We start from the raw sequence: 16,537 nt of genomic DNA, 5'->3' as shown, positions 1-16,537 counted from the left end.
CAGATTCCCAGGATGGTTTGGGTTGGAAGGGACCTTCATGACCACCCAGTCCCATCCCTGCCATGGGCAGGGACACCTTCCACTGCCAGGGATCCAGGGGCAGCCACAGCTGCTCTGGGCACCCTGTGCCAGGGCCTGCCCACCCTCCCAGGGAACAATTCCTTCCCAAGATCCCATCCATCCCTGCCCTCTGGCAGTGGGAAGCCATTCCCTGTGTCCTGTCCCTCCATCCCTTGTCCAAAGTCCCTCTCCAGCTCTCCCGGAGTTGCCTCTTCCCCCTTCAGTCCCTCAACAACAACAAAAGGAAGGTTTGTTTAGTGCTCCTTTCAGGGCCATTTTAGCTGCTTCCAATAGAATTCCTCATGCAAAACTCCAAGCAGCAGTGAGAACATGGAAAGCAGAGCCTCTACCCAAAGAACTTGAATTTATTTTCTCGCCACAGCTTGGACAGAAGGATTGTGATGCTGGCAGAGACCAAAGGGAAGCACAAAAGCAGGCACACCCTTGGAAAAAGCAGAACTTTCTGGTATTTACGTAAAAAATTGCATTTTCAGTGCTGCAAACAGCAGAGGAATGGGAGCAGCAAAGCAAGATTGCAATTGCTTTGTGGGAAAATTTCCACAGCATCCTAATTCTGCTTTTTCTAACACCTCTTCTATCACATAAGCGTGAACCTGGACACAAAGCTAGAAAATCCTATCTATAAAATGAATCTTTTTGTCCTAAAATGTTGCAGTGCAGGAGAGAAAGTGCAGTGATATCACTGACAATCAGAATCAGCTGAATATAACCATGAAGATGCACAGAAACAAAGTGGGAGAATTAAAATAAGCCCTGAGTATGAAATACTAAGAGAAAAAAGTTGATTTTCTAGAAGTAAAATTCAATCCTGAGTGAATTATTAATTGAAATGGATGGTACTCCTTTCATCACAGTCACATGGATTTTAGATTTTTCATGATGATTATTATATGACTACTGAAATAATGTGATTTTTCTTTTTTTTTAATAGAATTCCAATTGAGTGCAAGCATTTTTCTTTCAGCTGTTTAGAACCACACACCTCAGCAGTAAGGAGCAACATATATTTGTGAGGTGCAAGAATATAGAATCTCTGTATTAAAGTGATAGTAATGACTGCAAGTTCATTTCAATCTCCTTGATGAAATCATTGTGCCTAATAATACACAGGTAGAGAGCAGACATCCCATTTCTGCCTGAAAAAAGCCTCTCTTTGGGGCTCCCTGAGCACTTTTAGATGCACAGCCATTCATCTAAGTAGCCTGATTAATGTAGTGGCTTCATTCTCGAAGATGAACCAAAGGTGGCACCACAAATTCATTTTTCAGGGCTAACGAAATAACGCAATAAGAAACAGTTAACTTTATTACACACAACAGCACAAACCCAGCCCTCTGCTGCAGGAGCTGGCCCAGGCATAGTGATCCTTCCACCTGATCCAAAAGTGGAAAAATTATTCTCAAAACATCTGTCTTTGACACTGATCAGATTCAGCATAAAACCCAACAGTTTTAGGTAGGACAACACATCACAGGAAGATTTTCACTGTGTGGAGCTATGAGGGGCAAGTGAAAAGCTGTTCTCAAAGGAGACACCCCCCCAGCAGCTCACAGTTTCACATAAATCACACACACAAAAAGTAATCAAGTCCATGGCGAGCAGGACTTTGAACACCCCTGAGCAGCACCAAAGACCTGACAACCAGGTACAAATTCCCTGAAACTCTGAAGGGAGATTGTTAAATGACAAACTGATAGTCCAGGAGGCAGGAACTTGGGGGCCCACTGGGACAAAGGAGCACATGACAGGATAATTTGGGTGAAGGAAGAAGCAGGTGGCAGGTTTCCATCTCCCACTGAAGGGAAAACTGCAGAGCTGCTGAGGAAACCTTCCCAAGAGCGAGAGAGTAACGAGGTCACTCAACTTTTGCCACCTGCCACTTTGACACACGTTCTTCCTGGGCACGCAGCGAGGTTATCAATAACGGGAGGTTACAAATCACCATTTACCCACGAGGGAGAGCTCGAAAGCGGCGGCGCCACGCGCCGGGCGAGGCGCGGCGAGCGCAAACCCACCTGGTGGAGTCTGAGGAAGGCTTCACGTGGCCTTGGCTGTTCTCCTCCCACACGCTGTTGGCCAGCTCGTTGCCAATGGCTGACATGACCTTGATGAGCTCGATGGGCCAATCGTCCAGGTCCAGGGAGCGCACCCGGGACAGGTGTGTGCCGAGGTTGCGGTGGATACCTGAGCATTCGATGCAGATGAGGGCTCCCAGGTTCAGGCTGGCCCAGTCGGGGTCTGCAGGACAAGGGACACAGCAATAAGGACAAGGGAACACCCCACGGAATTTTCAAGCTGGTGTTTGTGCATGAAGGTTTTGGTTCCGGGGGTGTCTCGTCCTAAAGAGCAGCTGGGAGGTGTTCCAGGGTCAGTGGAAATGCTAATTCTTCAAGGAGTAAAGAAAAATAAAATGTGGTGTCTCAAAAGATGTGTCACTCACCTCCAGTCAAAAAACTGCAATGAATTAGAGGGGAAAGGAGAAACAAAGGCAATAGAGCTACTGTGATGGGTAAAGGATGATGAAGCAGTGAAGAAAGCCCTCCCTGGGAACCCAGAGCTGCTTGTAGTCAGCTGAAAAAGAAAAAAGAGGAAGAAAACAGAGCCTAGAAACACTTAGCTCCTGCTAACTCCATCAGCTCCCTCAATAACCAGCAGCTACGTGTGGCTCTTCCAGCTGACTCTTCTTCCATCTCCAAACTCAGGGAGATAAACACCAAGGTGGAAATGTCCCAGTTGGAACAGCCCCGGGTCCAGGGCATGAACCAGAAGGATTCCACCCACCCAAAACAACCCCATAAAGAGTGAGACTGGGACAAACCTGACACAAGATGGGAAATTCCATTTCCCAATATGGTTCAAAGCTCTTTTGCCACTGTCCTGTGTAATTTAAATCTAGATTTGTATGGATTTCCTTCTCCCCAGCAAACATTCACCTTAACAAATGCAACTGAAAAAACATCAGAGGAATTTTGGTTGGTTTTTTCTAACCCCCTGCTGTCAGATCTTTTCTTCATGCCTCACTCTGTGCATCCCAAAGAACTATCCCAAATGCCATGCAGGAAAATGGGGATAAATCAAGAGGGCAGACAATTTTTGTTCCTATCTAAACAAAGTTTGGAGCTGACAGAAAATGAATTTCCAGTGTTTCCTTCTGAACAATTCATACAAAGTCTTGTCTTGACTTTGTGTAACCCACAATTGAAAAGCTCCTGCTGGCAGCCAAAATATGTGGAAACAAAACATTTTCTAGCTCTTTCCCATGTCATGTTTGGACAAAAAATAAGAAGGGAAAGCTCATAATTTTAATTGTAAAGTCACACATTTCACTGAAGGCATTGACTGACACTTTTTAACCAGTCCATTGAAATCTAAAAATGCAACCAAGAAGAAAAATCCCCCAACTTATTCCACTTGAGCAGAAAAGCACAACTTTTGTTTAAAAATTCCTGTCCATACCAAGTCTTATATTATACATCATTTAATACCCACATTATAGATATAAAGCATTTCAGACCTCCAAAAAATCAGGTGAGACAAAACTCCTGCCATGCTTTCCAAGCTTTTGGCACAACAACTACAGCAAACTCCTTCAATTCCATAATTTTTCAGGTACCTCTACTGTTGTTTTGTCAGTGGGGGAACCAGTGGTGTATCTGAAACAGACTAAAAAACCCCAAAATCTCAATTTGTTGGTATAAATTTGAACACAGCAAGTAATAATTTGAAATTTGCAAACTGTGACTCGGATGAAACCCCTGACCTGCAAAGGCCAGGGTTATCCTCAAAAAAATCCAAAGTGCAGTGAGCTTTAAGAGGCATGAACTCAGAATGAAACAAGAGAATGGAATACCAGCTTACATTATTCCAATTATTTTGACTGAACTGGAGTTAAGACTTGACCTCCCACCCAAACACCTCTCTACTTGAAGCACATGTAGTGCATCTTGTACTGAAAAAAATATTTAAATATTCCCCTGCTTCAGAGCATCACAGAATGGTTTGGGTTGGAAGAGCCTCTCAGTTGCCAGCACTGCTAGGACTGAAGGAGTCCCCCAAAACAACAACCAGGAAGTTCCACCAAATTTTAGCAAGATATTATTTTCAATTTCAACAATCTGACAACACACAGCTGAGTGGGAAAGTGGCAAACGAGGCAAGGCAAGGGCTGAGCTCATTACAGAAATTAAAATTGTTATCACCAGTTCACACCACATGTAGTTAGAAGGCTGTAACTATTCAAGGTTGGGGTTTTTTTACTTTCAGAATGGTACAAACCGAGCTCTCTTTTCCTGCTGCTGGTGAGAGTACCTCTGATTTGGGGGATGCTCACGAGCACGTGGCAGGTGTGGGCATCAAGGATGCCCTTTTTTGACAGCAAGAGGAAGGAAAAGCCCACTCAGTGCAGCTAGAGGTGCTTTACCTACAATTGGTCAAACAAAAAATGAGCTTTTTAGCACCACTGAATATATCCAGATTACAATTTTCAGGTCTTCATAGTCTGAAAAAGGCTTGGCTCACTCCTTCCCTGAAAAACTCTTCCCCATTCTGACTCTCACCCTAATCAGCTTTACCATTTGGAGGTGAAAACTCTCTCAGGAGAATAACCCCTCCCCACTGTCTCCTTCATCCCTCCAAGGAGGCTGATGAAAGGCTGAACCTTCCTGAGGTCAGCAGATGTAAGATATCCCTGGGCTGAGCAGAAGGAATTGCTGGAAGGAGGAGCAGAAGAGCCAGGGAAAGAAGAAGCAGGGGTGAAGGCATCTCAAGTTGCAGCAGAAGGGAGAGAAAAGTTTGCAACTCTCCTATTCTACATGAAAAACTGAATTTTGTGATGGGTAGGACAAGATTGTCCAAATGATTATCTCAGTGTTTGGCTTTCAAATACAAAATTCACCAGAGTATGTGATAAGACTCCTGGCATGGAAAACTCATTATGAGAATCCATGTTTTTAAACACTCCCTATTTTCTTCTACAACAGCAAAGACCTGATGCTCCATGTTCTCCAGGTATCTTGGAAGAGGTGACTCACATTTATCCTCTAGTGAGCCAAACCTAGAAATTCAGCTGGATTTGTCTAAACAATTGGATCACCTTGGCTGGCTTTTCCAGACAAAGTCAGCACCAGGATTCTGGTGCTTTGGGAAAAGGCAACACCAGTTTCCTTTTCAAACATGAAATCAGATCCTGGGCACAAACTCCAGCTCCTGAAGAGCACTTTGCCCCTTCTCTTGCTCTGGGATGGCAACGTTGAGAGGAGAATATTGAGTAATTTAGCTGAAGGCTGCCAAAGGGCTGGGGTGCTTGGTGGCACACAGCTGCTGGATCAACATCCAACAAGGCAGAACTCCTCGGTGACACAAAGTGCTGCATCAAGTGCTCAAAAGGCAAAGAGCTCCAGAAAGAGGAAGAATGAGACTTCTGAAGTGGAAGATTGATGGCTCCTGAATAGAGCTGAGGGATGGCACCACTGCACTCCCCTGTGCTCCCAAACATCTGGCTCTGTGGAGCTGCAAACAATGTGAGACTTCCACGGAGTGCTGGGGTTTGTGATGTTAAATGCTCCAGGGGTAAGAGCCTGCCCAGGCAAGGCAGCAAGGGGATAAAGCAAAGCCCTGCAGAAAAAGCAGCAGGCTGAGGTTCACCTCCTCTGTGTGTGTGTTTACATTTTAAAATCCAGGGCTTTGGAAATATCTCACATTTTTCCAAAGGAATGATAGTGGCCTTAAAATCAGGAAGGTCAAACAGCAAAGAGGAGTCAAAGAGGGTATAAATCATCTCTGAGAATACAAACAAGTCCAGCTGAGATTCTAAAATCATCCCCTCATAAAAGCCACATGACAGAGTGTTGCCAAAATGGGCTGTCCCACTCTGCCCTCTCCCTGCTGCTGGCACCAGGCATGGGGGCCAGCTTGACCCATGAGCAATCTGGCTGAAAACCAGATTGGATGGGGGTGGGAAAAAAACCCCAAAAAGATAAAAAAAAAAGAGCACTGCTTTCTTCCAAAGCATTTTCCTGATGAAACATCCATACTGGCTGCATAAATCCTAGGATATGTGCATGGCTGGGGACAGAAACACAAGCCTTGGGGACAGTGGAGTCTGGGTAGGGCTGAGGTGGATCAGAGGGATGTTGTGGAAGTTGCCTGCTGGAGGGATTGCATCTTATTGACATATAACATAACCTCCCACAAATATATATATAAAAATATAATATAATTGTATATTTTATAAAGAAATACCTAGTTAGCAAGGCTAGGAACATGGAGTCTGGGTAGGGCTGAGGTGGATTAGAAGGATGTTGTGGAAGTTGCCTGCACTGAAGGGATTGCATCTTATATAATATAACCTCCCATAAATATATATACATAAAATAGAATATAATTGTATATTTTATAAATAAATATATAGTTAGCAAGGCTAGAAAAATGCCACCCACAGTGGAGCAGGACTTGTCACCACTCACACCGTGGGCTGCTCAGAGGCAGCAGTGAGTACCTCAAATGAGCTAAATATCCATGTAGGTCACTCCCAGACCCCCTCCTCCTCATCCACACCACCCTTCCTGCCTTCCTATTGAGCTGCATCAAAGCTTTGGGGGAAATCTCAACGACTGCCAGGTCACTATGAAAGCACACTAATAAATAAGACTTGCTTTGGGCTCCAGGTGCTAAAATACCACTCAAACCTAGCTTTACCCTGGTTTAGCACGTGCAAAGCAGAGACCAAATTATTGGTGCAAAAGCACCTGCACTTGTGTACAAATGCTCTTTTTACACTGGGGTATCAGAATGGCTTAGACCAGGAGTCAAAATCCCAAGCAGCAAATCTTTAAAAATAAAAATCACAGCTGAAGATAACTAAGTGAATATTTTTCCATTTTAAGCATGTGTAAAAATCACAGGGAAAGTTCTGACTTCCAAATATCAAAGAAATAAAAATGCACAAGTTCTCAATCCTTTAGCTCCTCCAACTAATTGCTTTAGAGTAAGAGAACTTCCTTTCTGTCGCTTTGTTGCAAACCCCTGGAACTAAAGAGCACAAGAATAATGGCCTCAGTCGGGGTTAGTGAGGTGAAGCACAGCTCAAAGTATGCCCGAGAACACTCTTCTGAACATTAAGCATATGTCTCAAAAAATAAAAAAAATAAAAAAAATAAAAGGGGGGGAAAGAAACACAAAGGGAAAGAAAAAAAAATAGTCCAAAATCAGTTTTCTAGTATCTAGATATAATGAGCAATGACTTCAGTTTTTTCTGACAAGCAAGCCTAAAAAGCCAAACTGAAAAACCAGCAATCAAGCTCTACCTCTTTGAAAATATTACCACGGCACGTGTGCTCTCACCACGTGAAACAGGGGGGAAATGGAAGGGACTGATGTCAAACAGCAAACTTTTTGCCTTTTCTTTGAAGGGAAATACAGAAATGCTTACATTAGATGTGAAACAAAGAGGGGCAAAACTCAGGATGCATTTGATGTGGCAGATATTGAGCATAACTTAAGATCAAACAAGTCTGGTTAAGCAAAGTGCTTGAGGAAGCAGAGATGCGCAAACAAGAGGGGATGTCCCAGCAGGGAGGCCAGGGCTGGGTGCTCCCCAGGGCCTGGCCAAGGGGAAGGCTCAGAGCTGCAGGCAGGGAGGGGCTGTACTCACTCTGTGCCTCGCAGTCCACGCAGTGGGAATTGCCTCTGATGTTCCTGATGGACTGCAGGGCCATGGCCTCATTCTGACTTGTCAGGCGCGACTGCGGGGAGCCAAAAACACCAGTGAGCAGCAAGAACCCAAAAAACCCAGGGACACAACTGTCAGCTGAATGAGCAGCCAACCTCATAGCTCAGGTTGAATGAATACGGTCAAGGAACCTCAAGTCTGGATTTGCCTCTCAAGGAACAGTGATCCTTTGGCACCTCCCAGACTTCTGGGGTCTCCAGCCTGGATTCTAACAGGAAAAGCGAGCTTGAGAAAGAACCCTGCTCTTCCCAAGAGCAGCAGCCACGCTGTAGGTTTGCTTCTTGAGATAAATGAGATAAGAATATTATTTTACAAGATCAATTTCTTGTATTGATGTGTGTACTTGTGCTAATGAAGACTAAGGGATGGTTTGCAGAAGTGGCTGGAACTTTTTCATCATCCAAAGGTCAGATTTCACCCGGTGGGTCCTCTTTAACTGCTCCTCACGATGACCTGCCCATGACCTCTGCTGGGGGAGGCTCTCCTGATGTACAGGTAGCTCAGCTCTACCCAACTGTCTTAGGCTGGAAATGCAAGATGTGGCTGGGGGTGTGTATTCTATTCTGATCTGTTATGGCTGGGGCAGTTCTCTTCTGTTCATTGGGCAGTTCTTTATCTCTTCCACAAACCAGTCCTCCCTCTGAGAAATATCTTCAGTTCATGGGCCAGCGAGTGTCACTGCATGGCTGATAAAATTCCATCATCCCTCTGGGAGATGCTCTGCCCAGGGGGAGGAGCCAAGCATTCCTACCTGGATATGATCTGAGATTTGGGACACCACAGCAGCCTTTTCCACTGGATTCCCAGAGGAGCAGCTTTCTTCTCCACGGAATTCCCAGAGGAAGACCAGGCCCACTACTGAACCTTCAGAGGAAAACTCCACCCTTCTGCAGGATCCCTGGTCCAACAGAACCACATCTGTCACTCCAGGAGGAATGCAGCCACCATTTAATGGGACTGCTGTCAACACCCTGACCCACAGGGTGTCAGGTCCTATTCTGACTCTGTCAGTGTTGTTTTGTATCACTGCATCCTTTATTTTTTTTCTACCCTAATAAAGAACTGTTATTCCTGGCCCCATATCTTTGGCTGAGAGCCTTTTAATTTCAAATTTATAATAATTTGGAGGGAGGGGGTTTACATTCTCCATTTCAAGAGAGGTTCCTGCCTTCCTTAGCAGACATCTGTCTTTTCAAACCAAGACACCAACTAAACTGCCTTGAGGGCTCCCTGAGGTGTGATTTAATAGGACTTGTGGATATCCATGTGGAGACACAACTTCCATGGGACAGCTGTTAAACCTGTCCAGCCAACTGCCCTTTGCTGTTCCAGTCAGTTCTGCTGACATGCTTTGGGAACCCAGTGAGAAAAACCTCTCTGAGCCATTGTCCAGCCACTCTTTATCCTTTTGTACTCACCTTTTTATGTAGGTGTTAATGTACAAACTTCCCCTTTTGTGCTCTGATAACACACACATTTCAGAATGTGTGAACCCATGCAAAGCAAGAAACAAGTAAACTGTGATTTCCTCCATCGCAGGAATATATGTAGGAAAAAACCCATTTTTAAACACAAAATAAGAGGCCAATTGTCTTATGATGATGGTAATTAATGGTGTTTGATCTAGTCTGGCACACCAGGGGAATGAAGATAGTCATTCACTTAAAAATATGAGTGTCTTCCTTGCAGTATAAAATCATCAAAGACAACTGTTAGGTGGGTAATATTAAAGGATCGACAGTTCTGGACAATTTTTGGCTATTTCTCTCCCTCAGTCACCAGTCAGCACCTTGCTCTCTCCTGTCAAGTGTTTACAGACACCTGCACTCAAGACACAGTTGTTCTCCCAAAATGAGCATTGGCTGAAGACATCTCAGATTTTAAACATTTATTTTGACAGGAAAGGTGAACAAACTCCTTCTGTCATCAAAGGAGAGCATTCCAAGGGGGAAAGCTGCTCCTCCCAGGCCATGTTCTTCCCTCAGAAAGCTCTAACCCTGCTCAGCTGGGGGGTAACACACACATCTCGAGGGGTAAGGGCGTAAAATTCAGAATTTGCTGTCATCCTAATGATCACCTGCCCCATGGCTTCTTGCCAGTATTGCCCTGTGCCCCATACCTTGTTCTTGCTGCTCTCACAGGACTGTAAACTGGCCAGGATCTGGCTCTCTATGGCTTGGACCCACGCGTCCCTCTCTTCGTACGTGGTTGCTTCAAAGTGCCAAGTCTGGCCCGTGAGAGAAACGATGATAAACTCAAAGTTTTCTTCTTGTTCTGAAAAAAAAAAAAAAAAAAAAAAGATGCAATAGGAAGAAAAGATTCAGTTAAGGATAGCAAAAAGCAGCTGAAACAACCTTGGTTGTTGGTAAGAACTTCTGTTACACTTTAAGCTGAAGAAGGGTAGATTTAGATGAGATACCAGGGAGAAACTGTTCCCAGTGAGGGTGGGCAGGCCCTGGCACAGGGTGCCCAGAGCAGCTGTGGCTGCCCCTGGATCCCTGGCAGTGCCCAAGGCCAGGCTGGACAGGGCTTGGAGCACCCTGGGACAGTGGGAGGTGTCCCTGCCTGTGGCAGAGGGTGGCACTGGATCATCCTGAAGGTCCCTTCCAATCCAAACAATTCTGGGATTGCACAAATCCTGTAACTGCAGGTCTGGACACGAGGCTTGAGGCTGGATCCTGCCCTGCACAGCGCACCAGGAAAGAATCAGGATCCTCTGTTTTTTTCTCTCCAAATGCTATGCAGATAAAGCACTGGTTTGAGTAAATACTCAGTCCCTGTGTTTGTGAGCTTGGAATTGAGTCTGTACCTTAATCAAATATAAAGTGGCCAACAAGCATCATTTAGATTTAAAATTCAGGTGTTAAAAGCTGCATAATGTAAAAATCAAAGGGTGCCACAAAATAAAAGATGAATGGACCACAAAGAGCTGACAATACAGAAAATGTAACAATTTATCCTCATCTTTCAAGCAGTTTTTACAAGCACAGATATATTAAATCAGATGTGGACATTTTCTCCTCTACAGCATAAATACTGGGAGAATAATAATCATTACTGGGCTATAATACAGGATTAAAATCAGTTCAACCTATTCAACATCCACGTCTGACATGGGAGATGAGAAAATGATCTGAGAAGCCAGGAGGGAGGGTCAGTGAAATATCCTTAGGGCTACTGGAGGAGAAGGACAAGTATTCAGGCCAGAGGAGCAGCACATGGAAATACCAGCAGAACGGAGATAAATGGACACACACCCCACCTACACATGGGAAAGCAATGCCAAATTAAAAAAATCAAGGAAGCTGAAAGTAAGTGCAATTGGGACAGGCTGGCATGAAGCATGAAAGGAAAAGAATAATACAGCACAAAATTCTGGTGAACATCAGCCATAATGAGCTTCAGAAAGAACATTTTGTCCTATAATGACTTATTATATATTCAGAGCCATGACACTACTGTGTTCCCTCATCATCCATAAACATGCAAAGATCAGGGACAAATCCAGCACCAGATTTAAGGACAGCACTGCTGCCCGCTGGCAGCTGTGTTCCCAAGCTTTGAGACAAGAAGTTTTCTTGGATAAACTCCATGTCAGCAGGGCCAGTGCCTGCACTGCTGTAAGGATGCCTCAAAAGCAGCAGGAGGTGACTTGGCATTTGAGGTAGGGATAAACGTGGAGCTGAGTGTCATTTTCAGGTGCAGGAAGGTATCTGAAGCAGAAGTTTTACTGGAAAACAGTGCATGGGGTAAGTGGGAAAAGAAATCATGGAATGTCCAGAGTTGGAAGGGATCCAGAAGGATTAATTCCAGCCCTTATCCCTACACAGACACCCAACAAGCCCACCCTGGGCATCCCTGGGAGCATTGTCCAAACCCTCCTGGAGCTCTGTCAGCCTGGGGCTGTGCCCATTCCCTGGGGAGCCTGGGCAGTGCCAGCACCCTCTGGGAGAAGAACCTTTTCCTGATATCCCACCTAAACCCCCCTGACACAGCTCTGTGTCATTCACCTGGGTCAAAGATGAATGATGCACAGCTACAAGTGTTCCACTTTAGCAACACGGTGTTCCAAACAAACAGGGAGAAACATTACCCAAAAGGCCATGAATAAATCATCACCAAAGCCTCGTTTATCAAGCAGAGCTTTCAGGGTTTCATGAGGAAGATCTAAAAGGAACTACTCCACAATAAATGAAGTTACATTCGGTCCTGTGCACTGTCTCCTGTAGGACAACAGAGTTAAGGTCTCTGCAGCATCACTGACTCCTCTGATCTCCTCTTTAATAATGCTGATCACACACACATGGAGCTGGTTTACTGAGGAGAAACAAGCCCAGGAGAGCTGCAACACATTTCAGGTGGGGCTGGAAGGGTATTTTGAGGTCAAGAGAAGAAAACAGAGGTGGGAAGGGGCTCAGCCTGGAGCAAAGGAGGCTCAGGGGGACCCTGTGGCTCTGCACAGCTCCTGCCAGGAGGGGACAGCCGGGGCTCCCTCCAGGGAACAGGGACAGGAGGAGAGGGAACGGCCTCAGGCTGGGCCAGGGCAGGCCCAGGGTGGACAGCAGCAGGAATTTCCCCATGGAAAGGGGGCTCAGGGATTGAAGGGGCTGCCCAGGGAGGTCTGGAGCACCCATCCATGGAGGGCTTTAAAAGATTTGTAAATGTGACACTTGGGGACATGGATTGGTGGTGAATGTCGCAGTGCTGGATTAAGTGCTGCACTTGATGATCTTGTAGGTCTTTTCTAACCTTAATAATTCCATGATTCTAATTCCACTGAAGCTTCAGATTTATTTCCCAAAAAGCTGTGCTGGTTGAAGTCATCTTCCCTCATTTTTTCTGCTTAAACACACCAATATTTTTTTCCCCCCCAAGCTCAACTGTGAAACAAAGCAGCAGTGCCTGCTCCATATCACCCCCAGGGCAATTCCTTCAGAATACAGGGAACAAACCTGTTCCTGTATGTCCTTAAGCACAGCACACAGGAACAGGAAAATCCAGGCAGGAAGATGAAGTTGTTCACTTTTACTCTTCAGCCAGATTATAGCTCATGCTTTTTAAATCCCTGTGAGCCCAATCACAAAATTTTATTAAACAGTTTTCCATGTTTAACAGTTATTCATGGAAAGGTCCACTATAATAGTATTTTAGCACCATCAACCTGTCGAAATCAACCTGCCCAATTACTCCAAACTACATTAATAACACCGGATATTACACTAATTGTGTCCAGTTTCTATGCAGACGAGGTCCCACGGGGCTAATTTTGCATCCTCAGGGGCAAGCAACTCAGCCATCAGCCTGATTTCACCAGGAATCCCTCCTCATTACACAAGTCCAGGCTGTCAAACTTTTTTTTTTAAAAAAGAAAAAAAGGTTAATGGGCCAATCAGTCATCAATTATTTCCTGTAAGGGCAGCAGAGGAAGGGTTAAAGTGTGAAGAACCAGCTGCCACTGACTTCCATTTGGAAGTTATTATCAACAGGAGATGTCTAAAATGCTGTTGTTGTTTGTTTGCCTTTTTTTTTTTTTTTTTTTTTTTTTAAAGAGGGAAGGGTGGCTGGGATGGGAAATGAGCCAAAAGTGTGAGACTCTGGTGATATGGAAGGAAAAGCTCAAGAGGTTTTTTCTTTCAGTGGAAGCAGGCATGGAATCAGTGAATTTTAGGGTACCCAGCTGTGGCTGCCCTATCCTTGGAAATGTTCCAGGCCAGATTGGATGAGGCTTGGAGCAACCTGGGAGAGTGGAAGGTGTCCCTGACCATGGCAAGGGTGAAATGGGATGGGCTTTAAGGTCCCTTCCAACACACATCATTCTGGGATTCCAGGGACACTTCTCACCATCATCTTTCCACAGTCAACTGCATTTAACCCAAGTTCACATTTATTTTGCTCTGCCAAAAACCAGACACTGCCACAGCCCACCCACTTCTGGAAAACAAAGAGATAAAATTTCTTAGGAGCAATGGATTGTGGAAGAAAAAACAAACGTTCAGGGTATGGCCTCCCTGCCTTCCCCTACCCATGTGTTTGTGATGTGGGACTGAGATCAGGTTTAGAAAACCACACTGAAAATTACCACAGGATACAATTAGTCCATAACTTGTTCCAGAAAACTCCATTTTGAGCATATGGAATGCAGGGAAAACACATGTCCAGAAGCACTCACCTCCTGGTATCTCACAGGAGTGGTTCTAAATAATGTGCACAAATCAGCTTGGTCTCCATTTACACTCCCCTCCTATTTTACTCTCAATATTAAAAACTGCATAAATAACCACTGACACCTTACACCAGTGATGGGCACAATTCCAAGTCACAAAGTCATAGAAGATCAGGTTGGGAGGGACCTCAAGGATCACCTGGTCCAACCTTTCAGCAAGGCAAGTCAACGGGAGGCAAGGGTTCCTTTCTGCTGTGCAGAAATCACACCCATCCTGAAAGCTGGCTTTTAAATAAATAAATATGAAGGCATTTCTAAGAGGCCTTTATGAATATTTTGCCAGAAGAAGAGTGGATTTTCTGGCTTCCAGGCCAAGCAGGCTGTGCATTTGTATCTCTGCCCAACACAGCTGTCTGATATCAGAGGATGCTGGTGCTGCTGCTAATTAACAGTAACTCCTCATGCACATCTGGAGGGTGGTGCCACTCACACAGGAAACACTTCCCAGGAAGAAGAAGTCAAGAGCAGCACCAAAACCCCCTTGAAGCATGTTTCAAATGCTCCTGAAGCACCTCCAAGGGCTGAGGTTACAGCCTGAATCCCAGCCAAGCCTGCCTCATGTAACATCCAGACCTATTTAAGCTCCTTTTTCATCGCCTCCTCCTCCCTCTCCTGAAAATCTCTTCTGCTCAAGCACCATAACCCTTCATCCTTTCAAAAGGAGGAGAGGGAAGAGCTGCTGGGGTGCCCTGGGAGGCAACAGGAGTTGTTTACAACTGCAATTTGTTTACAACAATTGTGTTATTTACGTCCCACACGTGTTAGGTCGCGTTACCTTTGCCACTCGGTGAGAATTATCCCCCTCACTTGGATGGTAAGTATGTTTATTAGCAACCTCAATTAAGGAAATATTTGTGCCATGTCCCACTGGGCATGGCCATGCTAATACTTCTCTCCCCTTTCCAAACCCGGTGTCTGAATCTAATTAGTTTTGAAAATCAACCCCATCAGGACAGAGGAGCTCTGCTGGCACTTGCCCACAGCTCTTGGTAAAGGTTGTGTTCCACTGGAAGAGTTTTATTCTGCTTTAGATCCATGTCTCTGAGTGGTGCCAAAAGGCTGAAGGCACTGAAGCCCTCTGCCTCGTGGGCTCGATGTTTCATTTGGGTGCCAAGACAACTCAAGTTGAAAAATTTTTTAAAATTCAGTTTAGACAGACAGGATGTAACTGCCTGCACAGGCACAGCACCACGCTTCGGAACCGAAGGCAGCTTGGGTGAAATCCAAACAAAAAAGTTCTCCCTCAGTGCCCAGAAAATCCAACCAAAATCATACATGCAGTGGTGAGGAGGGGGAAAAATCAGGATTTAATATCTTTATGCATGCAGAGTACAGGTTTTTAATTCCTTAAAGATAATCCTTCCTGTTGTGCTGCAAAGTCATAGAATCCAAGGATGGTTTGGGCTGGAAGGGACCATAAAGCTCATCCAGTTCCAGCCCCTGCCACAGGACACTTTCCACTATCCCAGGTTGTTCCAAGCCCTGTCCAACCTAGCCTGAAATCTGTTGGTATAGGGGAAATTATTCTGTATTTTAATAATACTGCCATGATAACAGGTACCCTTAAGACCAGAGTGGGGTTTGTTTTAAGCAAAACTCACTGCTACAGCCTATTTTCCCCCCTAAAGAACCAAAAGATTGCTTCAAGCCTGGCTGTCTGCAACAGGGAGCATGTGGGACTTTCTCATTTGGCTTCCTATGGAAAACTACACAAAATCTGACAACTAAAGAGTTTAGGCAAGCTCTAAAACAAATGAAAGTAAGATTTCTTGTAATAAGACAGATCTGATGAAGGAGGTAACTCTGCAATTTCGGGCAAGGAAGGGGTCGGGCTCTGCTCCAGGAACAGGGACAGGAGGAGAGGGAACGGCCTCAGGCTGGGCCAGGGCAGGCTCAGGGTGGACAGCAGCAGGAATTTCCCCATGGAAAAGGTGCTCAGGGATTGGAGTCCTCATCCCTGGAGGTGGCAAGATGAACCCCCAATATGCAAATGCACCAAACTTATAAAAGTGTGAAAACCCATCATCCATTTTTTGGGTGTAGCCCTTGAGGGGGGCTTTGTCTGCCCAAAAATGTACTTGAAGGCCCTTCAATACATATAACTGCTTTTATTCCCTTATTTTTGCCTGGCCTCTGTTTTTAGGCAGCCCAAAAAGGCACCACCATCACCTACACAGAGCACATCTGCAGCACCTGGGCTGCACTTTCTCCCAGCTAGAGCTGAGATCTGCCCACCTGGCAGCTCACCCAGAACACCTAAAAACACCAGGAGGGAGTTAAAAATGATTGGAGAGCTTTTCAAACCAGGGCTGAACCTGAGGGAAATTTTTTTTGGTGTGTAAATAGGGGTGAGTGCCACTGAGCAAGCGTGTGCCAAGGACCAAAGCAGATTTGTTATTCTGGACTGTCATTTCCCATCATCGTTCTCTTTTTTGAAGGCATAATTATCTAAACATGTGGTTTTTAATACTTACAATGCTCATTAACTCCACATTTGCATGTCT

At 45.1% G+C, this 16,537-nt stretch overlaps 1 protein-coding gene across 10 annotated transcripts in view; it reads right to left on the bottom strand.

Moving 5' to 3' along the window:
• AGAP1 (ArfGAP with GTPase domain, ankyrin repeat and PH domain 1) overlaps positions 1-16,537 on the bottom strand; it is a 308,457-nt gene that overhangs the window by 35,611 nt on the left and 256,309 nt on the right. For all 10 annotated transcript variants that reach the window (XM_077785208.2, XM_021536092.4, XM_085585530.1 and 7 more), the window contains 3 exons: positions 9,930-10,084; positions 7,733-7,823; positions 2,097-2,319 (listed from right to left, as the gene is read on the bottom strand). In XM_077785208.2, the coding sequence (XP_077641334.2) occupies positions 2,097-2,319; positions 7,733-7,823; positions 9,930-10,084 (469 nt within the window). The remainder of the gene's footprint in view (positions 1-2,096; positions 2,320-7,732; positions 7,824-9,929; positions 10,085-16,537) is intronic.

This window comes from Lonchura striata, chromosome 7, assembly GCF_050655825.1.
Source record: "Lonchura striata isolate lonStrDom1 chromosome 7, ASM5065582v1, whole genome shotgun sequence".
Taxonomy (NCBI): Eukaryota; Metazoa; Chordata; class Aves; order Passeriformes; family Estrildidae; genus Lonchura; species Lonchura striata.
Note: the sequence above shows the minus strand (reverse complement) of the source record. Positions and strands in the feature narration are given on the sequence as shown.